Source organism: Chiloscyllium punctatum, chromosome 1 (genome assembly GCF_047496795.1).
Source record: "Chiloscyllium punctatum isolate Juve2018m chromosome 1, sChiPun1.3, whole genome shotgun sequence".
NCBI lineage: Eukaryota > Metazoa > Chordata > Chondrichthyes > Orectolobiformes > Hemiscylliidae > Chiloscyllium > Chiloscyllium punctatum.
Genome location: NC_092739.1, coordinates 180,780,473 through 180,806,580, shown reverse-complemented (window position 1 = coordinate 180,806,580; position 26,108 = coordinate 180,780,473). Strand labels below are relative to the sequence as shown.

Sequence of the window (26,108 nt, the reverse complement as noted above, 5' to 3'; positions counted from 1 at the left end):
CTTGTTGGGCCAAAGGGCCTGTTTCCACACTGTAAGTAATCTAATCTAATCCTCCTATCCACTCATCTCCCACTCCTACAATCTACTATCCCACTCACCTCTGGCACCCTGTCCTTACTAATCCCTTGACCAGTATCTTGCCTCTGCTAAACCCTTCCCCGACCTCCTGTCAACCCCTCCCACAATCTCCCGCTAAACTGTTCCCCACCCTTACAGCTTTCCCCTCGACTTCAGCTAACCCCCCTTCATCCAACTTTTTCCTCTTGTCTACCCATCCTTTCTGCATGGAGCTAGCTGCCCTGAGTATCACTGGGACCATTCGAGGGACTGGGAAATGTGCAGTTAACGACCACGTGGTAACAACTCTATAGCCCTGAGCTTTCCATGAGACAGAAATAGAAGCAGCCCATCGAGTCTCAGCTCCACCAATTAATAAGATCATGGTTGATCTGATAATCCTCAGTCCCACTTTCCTGCCTTTTCCCATAACCCTCAATTCCCTTACTGGTTACAAACCTGTCTACCTCAGCCTTAAATATACTTAACAACCCAACCTCAGCAGTGCTCTGCCCTCAAGAATTCCACAGATTCATAACCCTCAGAAGAAATGTTTCCATATCTCTGTCTTAAATGTGCGACCCATCCTCTGAAATTATGCCCTTGGATCCTAGACTCTTCCACAAGAAGAAAAAAAGCTTTTTCCCCCCGAGTCCACTTTATCAAGCCCCCTAAGACTGTTTTAATAAGGTTACCCCTCATTCTTCTGAACTCCAATGTGTACTGGTCCAACCTCTCCTCATAAGACAGTCCCTCCATATTTGGTATTAGCCTAATGAACCTTCTGTGGACTGCCTCCAGTGCTGGTCTATCTTCCCTGAAATAAGGGGCCCACAATTGTCCCAAGTGAGGTCTGATTATTGCCTTATATAGTTTGAGTAAAACCATTTAGACTCCATTCCCTTTGAAATAAAGGGAATCAGGCATTTGCCTTCCCTATTACTCACTGAGCTACGATACTAGCGTTGCATCATTCATAGTCAAGAACACCCAAATCCCTCTGTTCTGTTGCTATTTGCAGTCTAGCCCGTTTACAAATTCGGTAATCTTCCTGTCACAGTGCATATCCTCACACTTCCCCACACTATATTCCACCTGCCAGGTTTTTGCCCATTTAGGTAACCTATATGCCTCTGCAAACCCTTACCATCCTCAGCACCTTGGTTCCCACCTATTTTCATGTCATCCATAAATTTGGCTCCAATGTATTGCCTTTCCTCATCCACATATAGAAACAAAATGTGGCTCCAACTCGGAACCCTGCGGCATTCTACAAGTTACAGGACGCCCTCCTGAAAATGCCCTCTTTGTCCCAGCTTAGCCCATCCTCCATCCGTGCTAATACATCTCATGTCTTATTCCGTATCCACACAACCCAGAATGAAAGCGGAGCCAGAGACTTGCTATGAGCAGAGTACACACTAAACAGTGCATCAGTCAGTACTATAATTGGAGTGAAGTCACTGACTCATGCAGTACGTGACCAGCCAGACAGACAGGCAGTGTGAACAGCCCCGGACATTTTAACAGGACTACAGCTCCGACTACTGGCCAGGACACTGCCAGGACTACAGCTCCCACTGCCGGCCAGGACACTGCCAGGACTACAGCTCCCACTGCCGGCCAGGACACTGCCAGGACTACAGCTCCGACTACTGGCCAGGACACTGCCAGGACTACAGCTCCCACTGCCGGCCAGGACACTGCCAGGACTACAGCTCCCACTGCCGGCCAGGACACTCCCAGGACTACAGCTCCGACTACTGGCCAGGACACTGCCAGGACTACAGCTCCCACTGATGGTCAGGACACTGCCAGGACTACAGCTCCGACTACTGGCCAGGACACTGCCAGGACTACAGCTCCCACTGCCGGCCAGGACACTGCCAGGACTACAGCTCCCACTGCCGGCCAGGACACTGCCAGGACTACAGCTCCGACTACTGGCCAGGACACTGCCAGGACTACAGCTCCCACTGCCGGTCAGGACACTCCCAGGACTACAGCTCCCACTGCCGGTCAGGACACTCCCAGGACGACAGCTCCGACTACTGGCCAGGACACTGCCAGGACTACAGCTCCCACTGCCAGCCAGGACACTCCCAGGACTACAGCTCCCACTGATGGCCAGGACACTCCCAGGACTACAGCTCCCACTGCCGGCCAGGACACTCCCAGGACTACAGCTCCCACTGCCGGACAGGACACTCCCAGGACTACAGCTCCCACTGCCGGTCAGGACACTCCCAGGACTACAGCTCCGACTACTGGCCAGGACGACAGCTCCGACTACTGGCCAGGACTACAGCTCCCACTGCCAGCCAGGACACTCCCAGGACTACAGCTCCCACTGATGGCCAGGACACTGCCAGGACTACAGCTCCCACTGCCGGCCAGGACACTCCCAGGACTACAGCTCCCACTGCCGGTCAGGACACTCCCAGGACTACAGCTCCGACTACTGGCCAGGACACTGCCAGGACTACAGCTCCCACTGATGGTCAGGACACTCCCAGGACGACAGCTCCGACTACTGGCCAGGACACTGCCAGGACTACAGCTCCCACTGCCAGCCAGGACACTCCCAGGACTACAGCTCCCACTGTTGGCCAAGGCACTGCCAGAACTACAGCTCTAATTCCCTTCAGAGCAGTGAACAAACTGCTTCTTTTCTGACAAACATTTTTCTTCACTGCACATAACTTTGGCGTGTGTCACATCAAGACAAATTTCAACCTTATATCATTTTGTACAGGAATGCAAAGCACAAACTTAACAGTGACCACCGCACGGCTATCAGAGAGATCGTGTACTCCCCAGTCCCTCGCGCCTGTCAGAGAGAGTGCCCACTCCCCAGTACCTCGCGCCTGTCAGAGAGAGTGCCCACTCCCCAGTACCTCGCACCTGTCAGAGAGACTGCCCACTCCCCAGTACCTTGTGCTTGTCAGAGAGAGTGCCCACTCCCCAGTACCTCGTGCTTGTCAGAGAGAGTGCCCACTCCCCAGTACCTCGCGCCTGTCAGAGAGAGTGCCCACTCCCCAGTACCTCGCGCCTGTCAGAGAGAGTGCCCACTCCCCAGTACCTCGCGCCTGTCAGAGAGAGTGCCCACTCCCCAGTACCTCGCGCCTGTCAGAGAGAGTGCCCACTCCCCAGTACCTCGCGCCTGTCAGAGAGAGTGCCCACTCCCCAGTACCTCGTGCTTGTCAGAGAGAGTGCCCACTCCCCAGTACCTCGTGCTTGTCAGAGAGAGTGCCCACTCCCCAGTACCTCGTGCTTGTCAGAGAGAGTGCCCACTCCCCAGTACCTTGTGCTTGTCAGAGAGAGTGCCCACTCCCCAGTACCTCGCGCCTGTCAGAGAGACTGCCCACTCCCCAGTACCTTGTGCTTGTCAGAGAGAGTGCCCACTCCCCAGTACCTCGCGCCTGTCAGAGAGACTGCCCACTCCCCAGTACCTTGTGCTTGTCAGAGAGATTGCCCACTCCCCAGTACCTCGCGCCTGTCAGAGAGAGTGCCCACTCCCCAGTACCTCGCGCCTGTCAGAGAGAGTGCCCACTCCCCAGTACCTTGCGCCTATCAGAGAGAGTGCCCACTCCCCAGTACCTTGCGCCTATCAGAGAGACTGCCCACTCCCCAGTACCTTGCGCCTATCAGAGAGACTGCCCACTCCCCAGTACCTGTAACTTTGTAATGGCCTGCTCTGCTCCCTGTTTGGTCGTGTAATTGATGAAGGCACAAAAGCGATCTTGAAGCATTCGGATGCTGTGTATGGTTCCAACACTGCAGTGCCAACAGACAGAAACAAAGTTTCAGCACAAAATACTTAGCGACCTGACAAATTTAACAACAGACAAAGACCAAGGGTCCAGGAGAGAGTGAGGACTGCTGATGCTTGGATATCAGAGTCGAGAGTGTGGTGCTAGAAAAGCACAGAAGGTCATACAGCATCCTGGGAGCAGGGGAATCCAAGTTTCAGGCAAGAGCCCTTCCTCAGTCCTTCCTGATATAAAAAGATGGATTACTGGGCTAATGGTAGACTACTTGGTAGTGTGGAAGAGCAGAGGGATCTTGGTGTCCATGTACACAGATCTCTGAAAGTTGCCACCCAGGTAAATAGTGCAGTGAAGAAGGCATATGGCGTACTGGCTTTTATTGGTAGAGGAATTGAGTTCCGGAGTCCCGAGGTCATGCTGCAGTTGTATAAGACTCTGGTGCGGCCGCATCTGGAATATTGTGTGCAGTTTTGGTCGCCATACTATTGGAAGGATGTGGAGGCACTGGAACGGGTGCAGAGGAAGTTTACCAGGATGTTGCCTGGTATGGTAGGAAGATCCTATGAGGAAAGGCTGAGGCACTTGGGGTTGTTTTCTTTGGAGAAAAGAAGGTTTAGGGGTGATTTGATAGAGGTGTACAAGATGATTAGGGGGTTAGATAGGGTTGACAGTGAGAACCTTTTTCCACGTATGGAGTCAGCTATTACAAGGGGGGGTAGATATAGGACTGATGTTAGGGGTAGGTTCTTCACTCAGCGAGTTGTAAGTTCATGGAATGCCCTGCCAGTAGCAGTAGTGGACTCTCCCTCTTTATGGGTATTTAAGCGGGCATTGGATAGGTATATGGAGGATAGTGGGTTAGTGTAGGTTAGGTGGGCTTTGATCGGCGTAACATCGAGGGCCGAAGGGCCTGTACTGCGCTGTATTCTTCTATGTTCTATGTTCTATGTTCTCCTGCTCCTTGAAAGACCAAGGGTCTGTCAGTCAATGCTCACAGCTCTGAACACTGGTTCGAAAGAAAAGCACCTGGACTCAGTGTTAACTCAGTTTCTCTCTCCACGGATGAAAGTCTCCAGTGCTTTTACCTTCCATTTTAGAATTTCAACATCTGCAGTATTTTGCCTTTGTGTCTTCAAATGTGACTCTTGGGAAAAACGGGGAAGGAGGAGGCAGGTCTCCACCACCTCTATCAGAGAGAAGCAGTCAGCGATAGTGGAAGGCTTTAAATTAAAAAGCTCATTCGTGGGATGTGGATTGTACTGGCTAGGACGCTGCACATCTCTAAATGACCTGAGCAAGTTGTTGGGTCATTTCAGAGGGCAGTTCACAGTCAACCACGTTGCTGTGGGTCAAGAGTCGCATACAGGCCAGATCACAGACAAGTGATGATCAGGTGGTATTATCACTAGGGTAGCATGGTGGCTCAGTGGTTAGCATTGCCATCTCGTAGCGCCAGGGACCCAAGTTCAATTCCAGCCTCGGACAACTGTCTGCGTGGAATTTGTACGCTCTCCCTATGTCTGTGTGGGTTTCCTTTGGATGCTCTGATTTCCTCCCACAATCCAAAGACGTGCAGGTTAGGGTGGATAGGCCATGCTAAATTGCCCATAGTGTCCAGGGATGTGCAGGCTAGGTGGGTTAGCCATGGAATATACAGAGTTAAAGGGATTTGGGGAGGGATGGGATGCTCTTCAGAGGATTAGTGTGGACTTGATGGACCAAATGACTTACTTCCACACAGCAGGGATTCTATGATTCTATCAGGTAAGGACAGCAGATTTCTCTCCCTGAAGAACAGTGAATCAAAACATGATTTGTCAGGATTGTTGACAATAGTTTCATGGTCAGAATTCCTAAAACCAGCTTTCCACTTCCCAATTTAGTTATTTAATTTAAACAATAGGATTTGAACCAGCAGCTTTAGAGCATTGAACTAGGGCTTGGCATCAGTGACATTACAGCTAACACCACAATCTCCAAGGTTCAAACTCAGGAAACCATTATACTTTCCAGGATGCTGACATCGTTTTGCTCATCTCCTTCTAACCAATCTATGTTCCAGCCTCTGCCATGACAGAAAGGCCGATCAAGGGCAACTCCTTCATCAATGCTGCAAGACCCACACCACGTAAAGGTCGGGGGTTCCAACATTCATCCAGTAGCCGGCATTTCATCAGTGTTTACCAAGGGCTTTTCGCTGCAGGCAGTGCTCGATTCTGGCTGAAATCCAGCATAAAGCACTCTCCCACCTTTAAACCGGACAGCTTCGGGGCGATCTTATCATCACATGGGGGCTGGATTTACAGATCGGTAACAGCACTAAACTTTGAGAACCGCTGTGAGATAAAGCCCAGTGCCACATGGATTCAGTCATGTCTGAAACCTCATTAAGTGACTCACGTTTCAAATATTCCACGTAATGCTTCTTCAGTGATACGAGTGGTTACATTCCCAATCCAGATCGGAAATAATTCCCTGAAGAATACAAGACTTGCGTCATTACACTCCAAACAGAAAGAATCTGACAGACAATTCACAAACACACAAGGTCAGACAACAAACATAGTTTACACCAAAGACAGAGGGACTGAAACCATTAACATGAACTACCACCAAGACAAGTTCAGTCATTCATATAATGAACATTGTGGAGATGTGTCTTGCTGGGCTGATTTGCTGGTGCTATCAGGAATGGGTCAAACTGGAAATGGAAGATAACATGCAAGAGGAAAACCAAGCTGAACTGGCAATCAGGAGAGACAGACAGCATAGGAATAAGGAATAAGGAATAGCAAACTGTGATGTGGAGTCAGAGTATGAGGGATTCTATTTTTTGATTTGGCTTTGAGGCAGGCATGTGAATGTACACGCAGCAGCATATAAAAGGCAGTGAGCTACATATACAGAAAACCAAGTGGTTATAGCAATGACAGACCAGGTTTAAAAAAATGAGATCACAAAACTGGGTGCTTTATACTCCCAGATAAAGAGATGTTCAGGAAAGATAGGGAGAGTTGGAAGAATATCACAGTGGAAGGACAGGGTGTCTTTGAGGGGTCAAGAAGCCAAGAAACAATACCTGTTCCTCTATTTCACTTGGCACATTCAATGTTCAATGAATGGAAAAGATGTATATAAAGGGAGACTTCAATTGTCCTAAAACCAATTGGGATTGAGCCTACTGCAAGACTTTTGCTGATTGTTATCTTTAGTCTATTTACCAAGGGTGGTTCTACAAGCCTCAAGAACCTTGGCCTATTGAGGAAAATGCCTATCACCCTCTGTAGGTACTTACCTTGGCTGGAGTTGTGGCTGGACTAACATTGAGGCAGGTTTATTTTTGGATTTTTTCACACGTACAAAGTCTTTGTCATCTTCATCCGATACATACGTGCTTGTGTTAATTTGGCTGTTTCGGGGTTTCGGAGCTGAAGTAAAGGTGGAAGAAATTAGAGGCAGTGAAAAATGTGAAAGAGTCTGCAGCAGGTTCAACAATCACCTTTCCAAGTTAACTGAATGGTCTCCTTTGTGTGGCAGAGTTACACTAACTTTTATTCAGGAGTGGAACCACTTGAACTTGGCAAAAGACTTTCACTTAGTCTGGATTTCCCGACCCCAACCTGCTGCAACTCCCATTAATTTTGCTCAGTTTCTATCCCATGTACATCAACCTGGAGAGCAAGCCCACCCTGCATGTCCTATTCTCACCCACTGGGAATTTACAGTGCCTCATCACAGTCTCAAGGTCACATTCCTTCGACCTCAACCAAAGTGCTTTCCCACCAATCGATCACGTTAAACGTGTAGTGTGTTAGGTTGTCAAAGACAGGCAGGCAACAGCAAGATCCCATCAGCAACAAGATAAGGCAGTGGGGGTGCGGGGAAGGGGGTTGGAGGAAGGAGGGGAAATGTTGGCCTGGAAACAATGGAAATCTGCGGCATCTACCCGATAAGGCAGCTTCAACTTACCAGAGTGTAACAAGGGGAGCCCAACAAGGATCAGTGCTGGGATACCTCAACTATTTGAAATATATTTTTGTTTTGTGGGACGTGGGCAGTATTAGCAAGGTCAGCATTTGTTGCCCTTGAACTAGACCACATGGCTTTTATTCTGGAAGCATAGGTCAGCCAGCTGGAGAAAGGATGGCAGATTTCCTTCTCGAAAAGGCACAAGTGAGCCACGATATGTGCTTATGACAACCGATGGCAATTTCATGGTCATCACGGCCAATACTTTCAATTCCATTCTAGATTTTATATCAAAATTTTCAAAGCTGAAGTTAATGGGTTCAGAACAAACCCGATTATCCAAACGAGTCGGGTGGGGAGTATTTTGGTTGGACAACTGATTAGGCTTACCAATATCAGGGAGAGGGTCCCCGTGGGTGGGGGCACTATCAGGGAGAGGGTCCCCGTGGGTGGGGGCACTATCAGGGAGAGGGTCCCCGTGGGTGGGGGCACTATCAGGGAGAGGGTCCCCGTGGGTGGGGGCACTATCAGGGAGAGGGTCCCCGTGGGTGGGGGCACTATCAGGGAGAGGGTCCCCGTGGGTGGGGGCACTATCAGGGAGAGGGTCCCCGTGGGTGGGGGCACTATCAGGGAGAGGGTCCCCGTGGGTGGGGGCACTATCAGGGAGAGGGTCCCCGTGGGTGGGGGCACTATCAGGGAGAGGGTCCCCGTGGGTGGGGGCACTATCAGGGAGAGGGTCCCCGTGGGTGGGGGCACTATCAGGGAGAGGGTCCCCGTGGGTGGGGGCACTATCAGGGAGAGGGTCCCCGTGGGTGGGGGCACTATCAGGGAGAGGGTCCCCGTGGGTGGGGGCACTATCAGGGAGAGGGTCCCCGTGGGTGGGGGCACTATCAGGGAGAGGGTCCCCGTGGGTGGGGGCACTATCAGGGAGAGGGTCCCCGTGGGTGGGGGCACTATCAGGGAGAGGGTCCCCGTGGGTGGGGGCACTATCAGGGAGAGGGTCCCCGTGGGTGGGGGCACTATCAGGGAGAGGGTCCCCGTGGGTGGGGGCACTATCAGGGAGAGGGTCCCCGTGGGTGGGGGCACTATCAGGGAGAGGGTCCCCGTGGGTGGGGGCACTATCAGGGAGAGGGTCCCCGTGGGTGGGGGCACTATCAGGGAGAGGGTCCCCGTGGGTGGGGGCACTATCAGGGAGAGGGTCCCCGTGGGTGGGGGCACTATCAGGGAGAGGGTCCCCGTGGGTGGGGGCACTATCAGGGAGAGGGTCCCCGTGGGTGGGGGCACTATCAGGGAGAGGGTCCCCGTGGGTGGGGGCACTATCAGGGAGAGGGTCCCCGTGGGTGGGGGCACTATCAGGGAGAGGGTCCCCGTGGGTGGGGGCACTATCAGGGAGAGGGTCCCCGTGGGTGGGGGCACTATCAGGGAGAGGGTCCCGTGGCCACAGCAATAGCAGGAAAAGGTCACCGTAGCAACCCTGTTCCTGCTCCTGCTGCCAGCCCAGGCTACCTGCTCTCACTGTGCTTTTATTGAAATTTAACAACAATTTTTTTTTAACGGGACCTTGAGATCTTGTTCGGATAATTCAAAATTCAGATAAGTGATGCTTGGATAACAGAGGTTGTTCTGTATTCAAAACAAGGAAGTTAGCAATGCAGTACAGCAAGCAATTAGGAAAACAAATAGTATGCTAACCTTATTTAAAATAAAATTGTGCTTTCCGTTCCTACTACGAAAATGAATTCTCTCATTTGATCCCACTTGTTCCCTACTCCATCTTGTTGTCCACTTACTTTTCCCTGTTTTTCAGTTTCATTGTGCCCTCCTCTCAAGTTGGTGGTACACTCTCATCAGCAACTGGTTTACATTGCTTGTGACCTTTGAGTCACTGGGGAGACTGTGGCAGAATGGTAATGTCAATAGGCCAACAATCCAGAGGTTTGGACAAATATTTTGGGGACATGGGTTCAAACCCCAAAGTGGCAGATGAACTGCAAATTTAAATCATAAAATCGAGAATTGAAAGCTAGTATTGGTAACGATGACCAGGAAACTATTGATCATCAATTGTTGTTAAAAACTCATCTTGTTCCACCAATGTCCTTCAGGGAAGGAATCATGCCGTGCTGAAAGGGGCCGGAGTATCGGAATAAAGCTGTATCGAGATTCCGTGATCGCACATCTGCAATACGGTTCTCCATTTTTAAAAAGGAAGGGACACTTGCATTTGAGTGGTGCTGTGATGAGAGGCAGAGCAAATTGGTCTAATATTTCTGAAATTAATCATCTGAAGAATGAAACAAAAACTGCGAAGTTATGTATCTCTCTTGCAAGGCTGAAAACACTTGAGGTTTTGTGAGATCCAATAGAGGCTTTAAAATTGTGGAATTATTTTTACAGTGCACATGCAGAGGTGATGTTTCTACTTGTGGGCTACATCACACTTAGGGATCTTAAATACAAGATCAGAACCAATAAATTCAATTGGAAACTCAGCAGTAACTTCTTTAACTGAAACGCAGAACTCGCTCTCAAGGAGTTGTTCAGTCAAATAAAGATGCTTTGTAAGGGCAAGCACATTCTCCAACTCTCAACTTCAGCCCTGTAAAGGGATTAAGTCAGTTGGGTGAGCAGGCAAAAATATTTGGCAGTTGGGAGCATAATGCCACTCTTCAGGATTAAGAATAGAAACACGATTTTTTCCATGGAGAGTTTGCAGAACGCTGCAGTGTGGAGAACTGGCTGTCCCATGGCATGCAGGTACAACGAGGAATTAGGAAAGCAAACAGAAAGTGGGCTTTATTGCAAGGGGGATGGATTGTCAAATTAAGGGAAGCCTTGCTACAATTGTTCAGATGTCAGTGTTGGATTGGGGTGGACAATGTCAGAAGTTAGCGATACCGGGTTGTAGTCCCACAGGCTTATTTAGAATCACATGCTTTTGGGGCGCTGCCCCTTGATGATGAAGGAGCCCACCTGATGAAGGGGCAGCACTCCGAAAGTGTGATTTCAAATAAACCTGTTGTCATGTGACTTCTGGTAGTTATTCTGGATATCGGTGAGATCTCACTTACAGCACTGAGCACAGTTTTAGTCACTTCACCTGAGGGGCACACTTAGTGCTGTTCAGAAAGTTTCACAAGGTTGATTTTCCAAGCTGAAGGGTTGCTCTCCTGAAGAAATGGTGGAAAAACTGGGCTGACACTCAATGGACTTGGGAAAGATGAGAAGTGATCTTATCAAAACACAGTGAGGGAGCTTGGCAGAGTAGCTGCTGGGAGACTGTTTGTCCTCGTAGAACTTTGGAGCCCAGTTTCAAAACAGGTGGCTTCCCATTTAAGACAGAACAGAAGGAACTTCATCTTTCAGGAAGGTTTCAATGTGTTGGAATTGTCTTCTCCAAAAGCTGTTTCTCTGAATATATTCACAATTGTGTTGGACTGATTTTGACTGAAGGGTTATGGAGGCTCAGGAATGAAAACAGAGTTAAGGCCACACAGATCAGCCATGTATCTTGTAGACTGGGAGAGCAGACTCAATGGGCTGAATGGCCCACTGTTACTCCTATTTCTTAAGATTTTATACACAATGCCAACATGCTCACTCGCACCTCCAGGGTAGCACATTCCAGTTACCTCCAGGCTGACAATCGACACCCTAACACACACACACACACACACACAAACAGAAACAGAAATGACTGGGAAAGCTCGGCAGGCATTTGAGCTGCCTACCCCTGACCCTGCCCAAATCAGCTCCCAGTTATGCAGCAATTGTAAAATGCTCCTCCCACGGCTTACAAACCCCTGTTTGGGCCCACTCCAATTACCAACAGCATCATCCTGGAGTTTATTTACTTCACTGGCAGCCTTAGTTTCAGCTGTCAACCCCCAAACTCTGGAATTCCCGCCACAGCACCGTTAAGACACTGCCTATGCCCCATCATGTTTGAAAACCCTCCAGTGTTGGGATATTTGATTTTGTCCAGAATGCTAGGTACTGTTGCCGCTGACAGACTGAAGGGACCCGCCGGTCAGAGTACAAGTACAGTAACAAGGCAGATTCTCACCTGAAGATAGTAGCGTCCCTTCTAAGCTTCCATATTTAATTAGAATCTCGTCACATTGTTGCTGAGTAAAACCTCGCTCCTGCAAGACACAATGGGTTTCAACATTAGAAAAGGGGAGGAGGGGCAGGCTTAGAAACCACAGCTCCACCCAGTCTGCTGAGAGAGGATAATTCAAAGAACAGTGCAGCAGCCCTTTCAAACAGCTCCAAGATTAGGTCAGACTACATCACATCAATCACACAGTGAAGCAGACACATCACCGTGCTTTACTGATATTGAATAAACATGCGCTTGCACTTGGCAGGGCCTGCATTCTGGAGGAGGAGACATGGCTTCACGTCACACAGAGTCAGAGAATCATTGAGATATACAGCAAGGAAACAATTCGTCCATGCTGCCCAGATATTCTAACCTAATCTAGTCCCATCTGCCAGCACTTGGCCCATATCCCTTTAAACCCTTCCCTATTCATACACCCATCCAGATGCCTTTTGAATGCTGCAACTGTAACAGCCTTCACTACTTCCTTTGGCAGCTCATTCCATACACTTGAATGAAATAAAAGGCACCGTCCTGCAGTGCAATACTGAGCACACCGAGTTGTCAGACAGGATTGTTACCAAACAAGGGCAAACACTAATGGGGCAGCAGTCAAGGGGAAATGGGTCACTCTTCAGAGGGTCAGTGTGGACTGGTTGGGCTGAAGGGCCTGTTTCCACACTGTAGGGAATCTAATCTCTAATCACATGCTGGTTGGAGTTAAAAATCAGTAAACCACAAGAAGTGAATTTGCCCGACAGAGGCACTGAGGGTGATACTGCAGAGGCACTGGCTGTCAGGTGTGATGCCAGAGGGCTGGAGCACTGAAAGCTTTATAGAAACCAGTTCAAACAAAAGGGTGCAAGGATTGTGATGAAAACCAGGACTCGTGTGCATAATTTTTAATGTTAGTTGCTCTAAGCTGGGATTTCTGGGTCTGTATGTCTAAAGTTCTAATTAACTTCTAAGAAATTGTAACTATGACGACTTATTTTAAAAGCAATTTATGAAACTTGGCTCTAAGAGTGAATGGATAGAATTTCATTTCATTTTATATTACTTGCAACCCAACATGGTAAAAAAAATGGGGCCTCAAAAGGTTTGTTAGTGTGCTCTGGAAGTTGTTTGTCAGCCCGTAACAGAGATTTTCAACAGGTTAGTCCTGTGGAGACCTTGAAACAGGATGACTGTACACAGCAATGCTGCTCAGAAGTACGTGACAGAGACACATATTAGAATTAGATTATCTTCGAATGAAGAGTTCGTGCTCATCCCAGACCAGAAATGTTGGAATAAAGACACTGAAAAGTTTACTTACCCAAGCGCAATGGCGCCCAGATATGCGACAGCTCAGTCTAAAAGTTGAAGTTGCAGATGGTGCAGAGACTTTTCTGTGAGTATTACAGATGTGGTGCTTCAGAAACTTATCAGGAATGGTACACTGAGACGCTATCTTGTTTCTTAATTTGTAACCAAGTGTTTTGTGACGAATTGAACTATGACTTGCATTTTAAACCTTTCAATTTGTATTCAGCAGATAATTTTTATTATTCTATTTTATCTTTGTTCCTTTAATAATAAAAGTCCACATTAAAACAATAACTGCAGCATTGTGTACTTATGGTTCAGCAAGTGACCATTTCATTAAAAACTTAAATAAAATCATCAAGCCAGGTTCCTGGTTAGGATCAGACTTGTCAGTAATAACACCAACTGGGAAGATAACAGGAATAGCACAGCAACAATAGGAGTGAGACTTTAACTTCAGTCATAGAGTTGTACAGCATGGAGATAGACTCTTTGGTCCAACTCATCCATGCCAACAAGATATGATTAGATTCCCTACAGTGTGGAAACAGGTCCTTCAGCCCAACAAATCCACACCGACCCTCCGAAGAATAACCCACCCAGGTCCATTCCCCTACCCTATATTTACATTAACACTACGGGCAATTTAGCATGGCCAATTCACCTGACCTGCACATCTTTGTATTGTGGGAGGAAACTGGAGTACCCGGAGGAAACCCACGCAGACACGGGGAAAATGTGCAAACTCCACACAGACAGTCGCTAGAGGCTGGAATTGAACCCGGGTCTCTGGTGCTGTGAGGCAGCAATGCTAACCACTGTGCCACCGTGCCGCCCACATTTTAAACTAATCTAGTCCCATTTGCCACTACTTTGCCTATATGCCTCTAAACCCTTTCTATTCATATACCCAACCAGATGCCTTTTCAATGCTGTAATTATTCCAGCCTCTATAATATCCTCTGGCAGCTCATTCCATACACTAACCATCTTCTGCATGAAGAAGTTGCCCCTTCGGTCCCTTTTAAATTCTTCCCCTTTCACCGTAAACCTCTGCCCTCTCGTTCTGAACTCCCTGACCCTAGGGAAAAGACTTTACCTGTTTATCCTATCCATGCCCCTCATGATTTTATAAGCCTCTATAAGGTCACCCCTCAGCCTCTGGCCTGTTCAGCCTCTCCCTATAGCTCAAATCCTCCAACCCTGGCAACATCCTTGTAAACCTTTTCTGAACCCTTTCAAGTTTCACAACATTCCTCCTATTGAAGGGAGACCAGAATTGCACACAATATTCCAAAAGTAGTCTAACCAATGCCCTGTAGCTGCAACATGACCTCCCAACTGCACTCAATACTCTGACCAATAAAGGAAAGCATACCAAATGCCTTCTTCACTATCCTATCTAGCTGCGACTCCACTTTCAAGGAGCTATGAACCTGTATTCCAAGGTCTCTTTGTTCAGCAACACTCCCCAGGACATTACCATTAACCGTATAAGCCCTGCCCTGATTTGCCTTTCCAAAATGCTGCACCTCACACTTATCTAAATTAAACTCCATTTGCCACTCCTCAGCCCATTGGCCCATTTGATCAAGATCCGATTGTACTCTGAGGTAACCTTCTTCGCTGTGCATTGCACCTCCAATTTTGGTGTCATTGATAAACTTACTAACGATTCCCCTTATGCTCATTTCCAAATCATTTATATAAATGATGAAAAACAGTGGACCCAGCACTGATCCTTGTGGCACTGCACTGGTCACAGGCCTCCAGTTTGAAAAGCAACTCTCATCCAACAGCCTCTGTCTTCGAACTTCAAGCCAGTTCTGTATCTAAATGGCTAGTGCTCCCTGTATTCCATGTCATCTCCTTGCTAGCCAGTCTACATGGGGAACCTTGTTGAATGCCTTACTCAAGTTCATATCGATCACATCCATCACTCTGCCCTAAAACTCAATCAAGTTTGTGAGATATGATTTCCCACATACAAAGCCATGTTGACTACCCCTAATCAGCCCTTGCCTTTCCAAACACATGTAAATCCTGTCTCTTAGGATTCCCTCCAATAACGCGCCCACCACCGAGGTCAGGCTCATAGCTCCCTGGCTTTTCCTTACCACTTTTGTTAAACAGTGGCAGCACATGAACCAACCTCCAGTCTTCCGACACCTCACCTGTGACTATCGACGATACAAATATCTCAGCAAGAGGCCCAGCAATCACTTCCCTAGCTTCTCACAGAGTTCTAGGGTACACCTGATCAGGTCCTGGGGATTTGTCCACCTTGACGCATTTTAAGACATTCAACACTTCCTCCCCTGTGATATGGACATTTTTCAAGACGTCACCAGCTTTTTCCATACATTGTTTATCTTCCCCATGTCCTTCTCCACAGTAAACACTGATGCAAAATACTTGTTCAATATCTCCCTCTATCTCCACACATAGGCTGTCTTGCTGGCCTTTGAGATACCCTTTTATCTTAATGTGTTAGTGAAAACTCATTGGATTCTCCTTAATTCTATTTGCCAAAGCTATCTCATGTCCCTTTTTTGCCCTCCTGATTTCCCTCTTAAGTATACTCCTGCTGCCTTTATACTCTAAGGATTCACTCGATCTATCCTGTCTATACCGTACATATGCTTCCTTCTTTTTCATGACCAAACCCTCAATTTCTCGTCATCCAGCATTCCCTATACCTACCAACCTTCCCTTACACCTGAACAGGAATATACTTTCTATGGACTCTAGCTATCTCATTTTTGATAGGTTTCCCACTTTCCAGCCATCCGTTTACCTGTGAACATCCAACCAACTCTTAAAGTTCTTGGCTAATACTGTCAAAATTGGCCTTCCTCCAAATTAGAACTTCAACTTTTAGATCCAGTCTATCCTTTTCCATCACAATTTTAAAACTAGAATTATAGCTGCTGGTCCTAAACTGCTCCCCGACTGACAACTCAGTCACTGCCATGCCTTATTTCCCAACAGTAGGTCAAGTTTTGCACTTTCTCTAGTAGGTACACCCACATACTGAAACAGAAAATTTTTTGTACACACAAATTCCTCTCCAACTAAACCCTTAACACTATGGCAGTCCCAGTCTATGTTTGGAAAGTTAAAATGCCCTACCATAACCACCCACTTTCCTCACTTTCTCCTGTTGTCCAGATATCGTTGCATTTGGACACAGACTGCTTCAGTATCTGAGGAGTCATGTGAGATGCTGAACATTGTGCAATCAGCAGCAAACATCCCCACCTCTGACCTTCTGATGGATGGAAGGGCATGAATGAAGTAACTGAAGATGGTTGGGCCTAGGTCATTCCTCTGAGGAACTCCTGTTGAGATGTCCTGGAACTGAGATGACTGACCTCCAACAATCACAACCTTGTACCAGGTATGACTCCAACCAGTGGAGAGCTTTTACCAATTCTCACTGATTCCAGTTTTGCTACAGCTCCTTGAGGAGGCCTCAGATATGGCCTTGATGTCACTCTCCCCTCCCCTCTGGAATTCAGCTCTTTTGTCCATACCTGAACCAAGGCTATAATGAGGTCAGGAGCTGAGTGGCCCTGGCATCACTAAACAGGGTATTGCTAAGTTCCCAAATAAATGCACAACAATGCGTGTGTATATTTCATATTTCTAGCAAAGTGCTGGAGAAACTCAGCGGGTTTGGTAGCATCCGAGGAGAGAGAAACAGAGTTAACATTTCGAGTCCAACACAACTTTGTCAGAATACATTCTTCCTAAGAACATGTCAACACTGCTTGTGTTGAAGCAACCAAACCGTGGGTTTCTCCAGCAGATTATGTTTTTATTGCCAAGTATTGCCTGTTGACATTGTGGATCCTATACTTTTCTCATTGAGAGTAGGCTGATGGGCAATAATTGGAGCTTCAAAATCAACATTTTGGGCAAAAGCCCTTCCTGATGAAGCTCCTGATGATTTCGAAGCTCCTTGGATGCTGCCTGAACTGCTGTGCTCTTCCAGAATCCAGAATCTGGTTTCCAGCATCTGCAGTCATTGTTTTTACCTTGATGGGCAGTAATTGGCTGGGTTGGATTTGTCCTGCTTTTTGTGTACAGGACAGATTTGGACAATATTCCAACATTGTCAGTTAGGTAACAGTGCTCTAACTGTACTGTAACAGCTTGGCTCGGGGAGTGGCAAGTTCTGGAGCACAAGTCTTCTGTACCATTGCAGGAATGTTGTCACAGCCCGTAGCCTTTGCAGTATCCAATGCCTCCAACTGTTTCTTGATATGATCGGAAGTGAAATGCATTGGCTGAAGATTAACATCTACGATACTGGGGACCATTGGAAGAGGCTGAGATAGATCATCCACTTGGCGGTTCTGACTGAGTGGAGATATCTGTGGAGTCTCTACCTCCAATGAATTGTTTAATTATCCACCACCGTTCATAACTGCATGTGTCAGGACTGCAGAGCTTAGATCTGACCCATTGGTTGTGGGGTTACTTAGCTCTTTGTATCACTTATCCTTATGATGTAGTAGTCCTGTTTGGTATCTTTGCCAAGTTGACACCTCATTTTTAGGGCTGACTGGTGCTGCTCCTGGCACACCCCCTGGACTCTCCATTGAACCAGGATTGACCCCCTGGTTTGATGGTAACAGGTGAGTCTGGGATATGCCAGGCCATGAGATTGCAGATTGTGGAGTACCATTTTGCCACTGTTGATGACCCAAAGTACCTTTGGGATGTCCAATCTAGAGTTGCTCAATCTGTTCGAAGTCTGACCCATTTAGCACAGTGATTGTGCCACACAACAACATGATAGAGGATATTCTCCAAATCTACCTCCCAACTGCAGCAGGTAGACTGGAGAAGAAAAGGTCAAAGTAGAGATTTGTCTTTTGATGGTTTCCTTACCACCTGCTGTGGACCATGTCTTGCAACAAAGACCTTAAGCATTCAACCAGCACTTTCAGTAGTAGTGAAATGAAAACCCAAAATGTTGCAAAAATATAGCACGTCAGACAGTTTCTTTGAGAAAAAGAGAGACAATAGTTTGATTGTTGACCCTTTCAGAGATGAATTAGAATTCTGCTTTTCTGAAGAAATCTCTTCACAGATACTGCCAGATCACCTATGTTCTTGCCATGCGTTTCTCTCACCTTCATTCTCATTACTATTTAGAGGAACCCATGAGGGAAGTGGTGTCTGCAGTTATAGAACATAGAACATAGAACAATACAGCACAGAACAGGCCCTTCGGCCCACGATGTTGTGCCGAACTTCTAACCTAGATTAAGCACCCATCCATGTACCTATCCAAATGCCGCTTAAAGGTCGCCAATGAATCTGACTCTACCACGGGCAGCGCATTCCATGCCCCCACCACTCTCTGGGTAAAGAACCCACCCCTGACATCTCCCCTATACCTTCCACCCTTCACCTTAAATTTATGTCCCCTTGTAACACTCTGCTGTACCCGGGGAAAAAGTTTCTGACTGTCTACTCTATCTATTCCTCTGATCATCTTATAAACCTCTATCAAGTCACCCCTCATCCTTCGCCGTTCCAACGAGAAAAGGCCGAGAACTCTCAACCAATCCTCGTACGACCTACTCTCCATTCCAGGCAACATCCTGGTAAATCTTCTCTGCACCCTCTCCAAAGCTTCCACATCTTTCCGAAAGTGAGGCGACCAGAACTGCACACAGTACTCCAACTGTGGCCTAACCAAAGTCCTGTACAGCTGCAACATCACTTCACGACTCTTGAATTCAATCCCTCTGCTAATGAACGATAATACTCCATAGGCCTTCTTACAAACTCTATCCACCTGAGTGGCAACCTTCAAAGATCTATGTACATAGACCCCAAGATCCCTCTGTTCCTCCACCTGACCAAGAACCCTACCATTAACCCTGTATTCCGCATTCTTATTTGTTCTTCCAAAATGGACAACCTCACACTTGGCAGGGTTGAACTCCATCTGCCACTCCTCAGCCCAGCTCTGCATCATATCTAAGTCCCTCTGCAGCCGACAACAGCCCTCCTCACTGTCCACAACTCCACCTATCTTTGTATCATCTGCAAATTTACTGACCCACCCTTCGACTCCCTCATCTAAGTCATTAATAAAAATTACAAACAGCAGAGGACCCAGAACTGATCCCTGCGGAACTCCACTTGTAACTGGACTCCATGCTGAATATTTACCATCTCCCACCACTCTCTGACTTCGACCGGTTAGCCAGTTATCTTGTGATTGATATCAAAACCACAGACTGAGGAGACGCTGAAGGACAGTACTCTTGCCCAATTTCACTGCTCTCGTAACCTTCTCCAAACAGGAATCATCATTGTTAAGGCCCAGTTACACAGCACCAAAATTTAGAACACTACCTCCAAAGTGAGGCATCATGTAGGCGTGAGCAACTTACAGAGGATGTTCAACAGCAAGGAGCTACGTTAACACAGTGCAAAGATAAACACATCTTCTTGCCACCCAGGGGAACAGACAATTGTCAGCAAGAGCTCTTATGAAGAGACATCTCAACTCAAAACATTAGCTTGCTTTCTCTCCATGGTTGCTGCCTGATCTGCTGTGATCTCCAGCATCTGTTGTTTTCATCAACAACAGCAACTTGGTTTCTGCCCCTCCCCCCACTTTGGCAACATAATATTTTGTGCAAAAAAAAACAAAAGAGGGATCCTGTTGTGACAGTCCCGCACTTTACCACCCTGGTTCCCACAGTCATCACACCACCCTCCCATCCCCACATCCATCTGCAAACTGCAAACTCCACCCTCCCTCTGTAAACAACCATATTCCAATCATAAAGCCAAAAAAACCTATATTTTTTGTATACTGCTTTCTCAAGCCTTACCATCTCCTGCATCATTCAGATTTGTAATTATTCACTGTTCCACAGTCAAATATACCATCTTTGTGCATTAAATTGTATCTGCCCTACGTCTAACCATCCCAACTGTATGTTCCCAAGAGAGGGTCATTAACATTCTCAGGTTTCCACAGCTGGAATTTGAACCCAGGCCTTCATTATTTAAAATGATATTTTATTACTCACCATCAGTAGCTGCATCTGAACTTGGATTAGCTCACATTCAGCATCTTTACAGGATCTATCAATTTTCAGCACCTCCTGGAAAGCCTCTATGGCCTCAGTGTATCTCTGCATGTGAAAGACCAGACACAGGACTATAATGTATTCAAACACAGTTATAAATGACAACATGGTACTGACATCAGTGCAGGGAATTTCTTACTCAGCAGATGGCATGAGCTGCTGGATGAGGAGAAGTCTCCGTTTAAGATGCTGCAAGGAAGCGTTAGTGTCGAGTTGCGTTACTGGTTCAGTACCAGAAATGTACATGAGTTTAAGGCTGACCCGGAAAGTCAAACACTTCAATTTAGCAAATCTGTTAGTTTACAGACTGGCTAGGCAGGGAAATCACCACAAGGCCCTCAGATTGCAGTGCCTGTTGAAGTACTTAATGAACGTCCTTCAGAGAAGAGAACCTGCCCTCTTTACCTAATCCAAGCTACAAACAACAGCAGGCTCACAAGACTACTGAGAGCTCACACCTTCAAGTATGAGCAATTAGGGATGGGTAATCAGTGGCAATACGCCTCACTTCAGAAGAATTCAACACAAACAGCCTTCCTCACTGAGACACTTTCAGACAGTTAAAGAGAACATTACATCCAAGACCATGAATGTTGAGAGATAGCTGGGGCTTCAAATTCCAAGAAGTTAGAGAGAGGATATTGTTAAAGCTGGAGAGGGTTCAGAAGAGATTTACCAGCATGTTTCCAGGAATGGAGGGCTCGAGTTAGAATGGAAAGCTGGGTAGGCTGGGACGTTTTGCCACTGGAAGGTTGGAGTTGACAGGTGACCTTACTGAGGTTTATAAAATCATGAGGGACATAGATAAGGTGAATGGTAAGTGCCCTTTCCTTACAGTGGAGAATTTCAAGAGGAGGGAGCATACTTTTATGGTGAGAGGAGATTTTTTTTAAAAAAAAGAGTCATGAGGGGCAACTTTGCTTCCACGGAGTGGTTCATGTGTGGAATGAACTTCCAGAAAAAGTGGCAGATGCAGGTAGTGACAATATTTGAAAGATATTTGGATAATTACACAAATAAGAAATGTTTGGAGAGACATGGCAAAGCACAAGCAGGTGGGACCAATTTAGTTTCTGGTTGGTGTAGGCTGGTTGTATCAAAGGGTCTGTTTTGGTGCTGTATGACTCGATAACTTAAAGATCTGGCCGTTTTCAAAGGAAGAGCCATGAGCAGTGGCCTGAACTGATGAAACACAGGTGACAGGATATGGAAACATAGCAACAATTCGAAGGAAAGGGGCGCTCAAGGGGAGCAGAAAGGGGGGCAAGTGCCCTCAATAGCACGGATACAAAACAATGGCAAAGCAGCATTCACCAAAACAAACAGAATTAACCCCATAAATTGTAACAGACAAAATTTCAGAGCATTTTACCTTAACTCCAGCTAATGCTCTAGCTTTCCTAAAGTATCCTTTAGGCCAGGATGGATTCAGATTCACTGCTATTTGAGCGTCACTTAGTGCTCGACTATATTGCTTCAATCTCTCATAGCAGTAGGAACGGTTTCCAAACAGTCTGTAAACAATGAACAAACCAAAGTTACATAACAAAAGGTACAGTACGGGATTACAGACAGAGTAAAGCTCATTGCCCGATCATGCACTCCCAGGTATTGTGGGTAAATCACAAGTTACTTTTAATCCAGCTATCTATAAATAAATCTCTCAGATATTCAGGTACTGAAACAATGATTTAAACTTTATTACACATAGCAACCAAATATTCGACCCCTCAACTTAGCTATTAACAATTAATGGTCAAATCTTGCAAAGGCTTAAGATTCATAGATCTGAACAGCACAGATACAGACCCTTCAGGTTAACTTGTCCATGCTGACCAGATATCCTAAATTCGTCTACTCCTGTTTGTCAGCACCCGGTCCATATCCCTCCAAACCCTTCCTCTTCATATACCTATCCAGATGCCTTTTAAAAAGGTTGTCATCATACCAGCCTCCACCTTCTCTGCCAGCTCATTTTGTATTAAACTCTGCGTGGTCCTTTTGATACCTTTCCCCTCTCACCTTAAACCTATACCCTCTAGTTCTGGACTCCCCCACCCCAGGGAAAAGACCTTGTCCATTTACTCTATCCATGCCCCTCATAATTTTGTAAACCTCGGTAAGATCATCCCTCAGCCTCTGACGCTCCAGGGAAAACAGCCCCAGCCTGTTCAGCCTCTCCCTGTAGCTCAGATCCTCCAACCCCACCAACATCCTTATAAATCTTTGCTGAACCCTTTCAAGTTTCACAACATCCTTTCTACAGATGGGAGACCAGAACTGAACGCAAATTCCAAAACTGGCCTAACCAACATCCTGTACAGCTGCAACATGACCCCCCCCCCCCCCCCAACTCCTATACTCAGCACACTGACCAATAAAAGGAAAGCATACCAAATGGGTGGTGGGGGGGGGCAGTTTTACACCTCTTGCAGTGGCAAGTGAAGGTGCCAAGTGTGGACGGTGGGTTGGTGGGGTCCGCATGGACCTAACGAGGGAGTCGTAGAAGGAATGGTTTCTGCAGAATGCAGATACGGGATGGGGAAATCTCTCTGGTGGTGTCCTAAATGTCCATCTTCCTTCCCACCTATTCCGCCCCACCCTGCCCTCCAACCTATCACCATCACGCACCCCCCACCTCCCAACCCGCACCTACCTATCACCTTTCCGGGTAGTTTAGGCTGAGGTTAGAAACATGAAAGGAGAGGTCACCCTGTTGGGAGTTTTCTACAGGCCTCCAAATTGTTCCAGGGAAATAGAGGAGAGGATAGCAAAGATGATTCTCAATAGGACCGAGAGTAACAGGGGAGTGGTTATGGGGGACTTTAACTTCCCCAATGTTGACTGGGAATACTATAGTTCAAGTAGTTTAGATGGGTCAGTTTTTGTCCAATGTGTGCAGGAGGGTGTCCTGACACAGTATGGAGACAGGCCAACAAGGGAAGATCCCACATTGGATTTGGTACTGGGGAATGAACCCAGCCAGGTGTTAGATTTGGAGGTAGGTGAGCACATTGGTGATAGTGACCGCAATTCGGTTATGTTTACAATAGCAATGGGCAGAGTTAGGTACATACCGTAGGGAAAGAGATATAACTGGGGGAAAGGCAATAATGATGTGATTAGGCAAGATTGAGGATGCATTGGATGGGGGAGGAAACTGCAGGGGATGAAAATGTGGAGCTTATTCAAGGAACAGCTACCACGGGTCCTTGACAAGTATATACCTATCAGGCAGGGAGGTAGTTGTTGAACGAGGGGACTGTGGTTTACTAAAGAAGTTGAAGCTCTTGTCAAGAGGAAGGAGGCAGCTTATGTGAGGATGAGGCGTGAAGGTTCAGTTCGGGGGCTTGAGAGTTACAAGTTAGCCAGAAAAGATCTAAAGAGAGGGCTAAGAAGAGTCAGGAGGGGTCATGAGAAGTTGTTGGCAGATAGGATCAAGGAAAACCCTAAAGCCTTCTATAGCTATATCAGGAATAAAAGAATGACTAAAGTAAGATCAGGACCAAAGATAGTAGTGGGAAGTTGTGTGTGGAATCTGAGGACATAGGGAAAGCGCTTAATTAATACTTTTGTCAGTATTCACATTAGAAAAGGGCAATGTTAGTGAGAATACGGAGACACGGGCTACTAGATTAGATGGTTTTGAGGTTGACAAAGGAGGTTTTATCTATTTTCAGATCTTCTGAAATTGCTAAGACCCCTGGGCCAGACGGGATTAATCCTCGGATTCTCTGGGAAGCCAGGGAGGAGATTACAGAGCCTTTGGCTTTGATCTTCATATCGTCATTGTCGACAGGAGTAGTGCCTGAAGGATAGTAAATGCTGTTCTGATGTTTAAGAAGGGGGGTCGGGACAACCCTGTTAATTATGGGGTTGTGAGTAAGGTGTTGGAAAAGGTTAGAAGAGGTAGGATTTATAAACATCTGGAAAAGAATAATTTGATTAGAGATAATCAACACTGTTTTGCGAATGTAGGTCGTGCCTCACTAACTTTAGAGTTCTTTGAGAAGGTGACCAAACAGGTGGATGAGGGTAAAGCGGTTGACGTGGTGTATATGGACTTAAGTAAGGCGTTTGATAAGATTCCACATGGTAGGCTATTGCACAAAGCACGGAGTTTCGGGATTGAAGGTGGTTTAGCAGTTTGGATCAGAAATTGGCTAGGTGAAAGAAGACAGAGGGTGGTGGTTGATGGGAAATGTTCATCCTGGAGCTCAGTTAGCAGTGGTGTACCGCAAGGATCTGTTCTGGGGCCACTGCTGTTTGTCGTTTTTATAAATGATCTGGATGAGGGCGTAAAAGGATGGGTTAGTAACTTGCAGATGACAGTAAGGTAGGCAGAGTTGTGGATAGTGCCGAAGGATGTTGTGGGTTACAGAGAGACATAGATAAGATGCAGAGTTGAGCTAAGAAATGGCAAACAGAGTTTAATGTGAAAAAGTGTGAGGTAGATAACTCCGGAAATAGTAACAGGAATGCAGAGTACTGGGCTAATGGTAAAATTCTTGGCAGTGTAGACGAACAGAGAGATCGCGGTGTGCTGGTGCATAAATCCCTGCAAGTTGCCACCCAGGTTGATAGGGTTATTAAGGAGGCATCTGGTGTATTGGCGTTTATTGATAGGGGGAATTGAGTTTCAGAGCCACGAGGTCATGCTTCAGCTGTACAAGACACTGGTAAAACCACTCCTGGAGTATTGCGTGCAGTTCTGGTCACCACATTATAGGAAGGATGTGGAAGCTTTGAAAGGGTTCAGAGGAGATTTACCAGAATGTTCCCTGGTATGGAGGGAAGGTCTCATGAAGAAAGGCTGAGGGATCGGAATCGGTTTTCGTTACAGTGAAGAAGGTTGAGAGGTGGCTTAATCAAGATGTATCAGATAATCAGAGGGTTAGATCAGGTGGACAGGGAGAGCCTTTTTCCTTGGATGGTGAAGGCTAACATGAGGGGACAGCTTTAAATTGAGGGGTGACAGATTAAGGACAGATATTGGGGTAGTTTCTTTACCCAGAGTAGGAGGGGCGTGGAACTACCTGCAACAGTAGTAGACTTGCCGACATTAAGTGCATTTAATTGGGCATTGGACACACATATGGATAATAATGGAATGGGGTCGGTTAGATGGGCATCAGATTATTTCCACAGGTGGTGCAGAGGACTGAAGGCCTGTACTGCGCTGTAATGTTCTACGTTTATGTAAATGACTGCAAGTCTGCAACTGGCTTCCTTATCAAAAGTAATTTATCTGTTTCTTGCTACATTTGGAGACACAGCTTTCTACAATTAACTCCTTCAATGCTTCTGAAGGACAATCTTTGTCCTCCTTAGCCATAAAACATCCAGTTTATCAGGGCAGGTGTCAAAGCAGTTTTGTTTATATAAATCTGACCAAGATACAGCTGATTCCTCCAGTCTGTGCAACAGCTTTTGTTCCCGAACAGTTCCAGACAGAGTTATTGCTGTGAGACAGTTCATTTCTTTGATGATTCATTCAGAGGTATAGCACGCGAACAGACCCTTTGGTCCAACCCGTCCAGGCCGACCAGATATCACAACCTAATCTAGTCCCACCTGCCAGCACCCGGCCCATATCCCTCCAAACTCTTCCTATTCATATACCCATCCAAAAGCCTCTTAAACGTTGCAATTGTACCAGCCTCCACCACATCCTCTGGCAGCTCAATCCACACACGTACCACCCTCTGTGTGAAAAAGTTGTTCCTTAGGTCTCTTTCATATCTTTCCCCTCTCACCCTAAATCTATGCCCT

The 26,108-nt window shown here is 46.8% G+C and overlaps 1 protein-coding gene across 3 annotated transcripts in view; it reads right to left on the bottom strand.

The window, feature by feature from the left end:
• LOC140482056 (uncharacterized) overlaps positions 1-26,108 on the bottom strand; it is a 74,453-nt gene that overhangs the window by 5,708 nt on the left and 42,637 nt on the right. For all 3 annotated transcript variants that reach the window (XM_072578964.1, XM_072578977.1, XM_072578971.1), the window contains 6 exons: positions 21,709-21,850; positions 20,277-20,381; positions 11,863-11,941; positions 7,123-7,255; positions 6,228-6,302; positions 3,732-3,834 (listed from right to left, as the gene is read on the bottom strand). In XM_072578964.1, the coding sequence (XP_072435065.1) occupies positions 3,732-3,834; positions 6,228-6,302; positions 7,123-7,255; positions 11,863-11,941; positions 20,277-20,381; positions 21,709-21,850 (637 nt within the window). The remainder of the gene's footprint in view (positions 1-3,731; positions 3,835-6,227; positions 6,303-7,122; positions 7,256-11,862; positions 11,942-20,276; positions 20,382-21,708; positions 21,851-26,108) is intronic.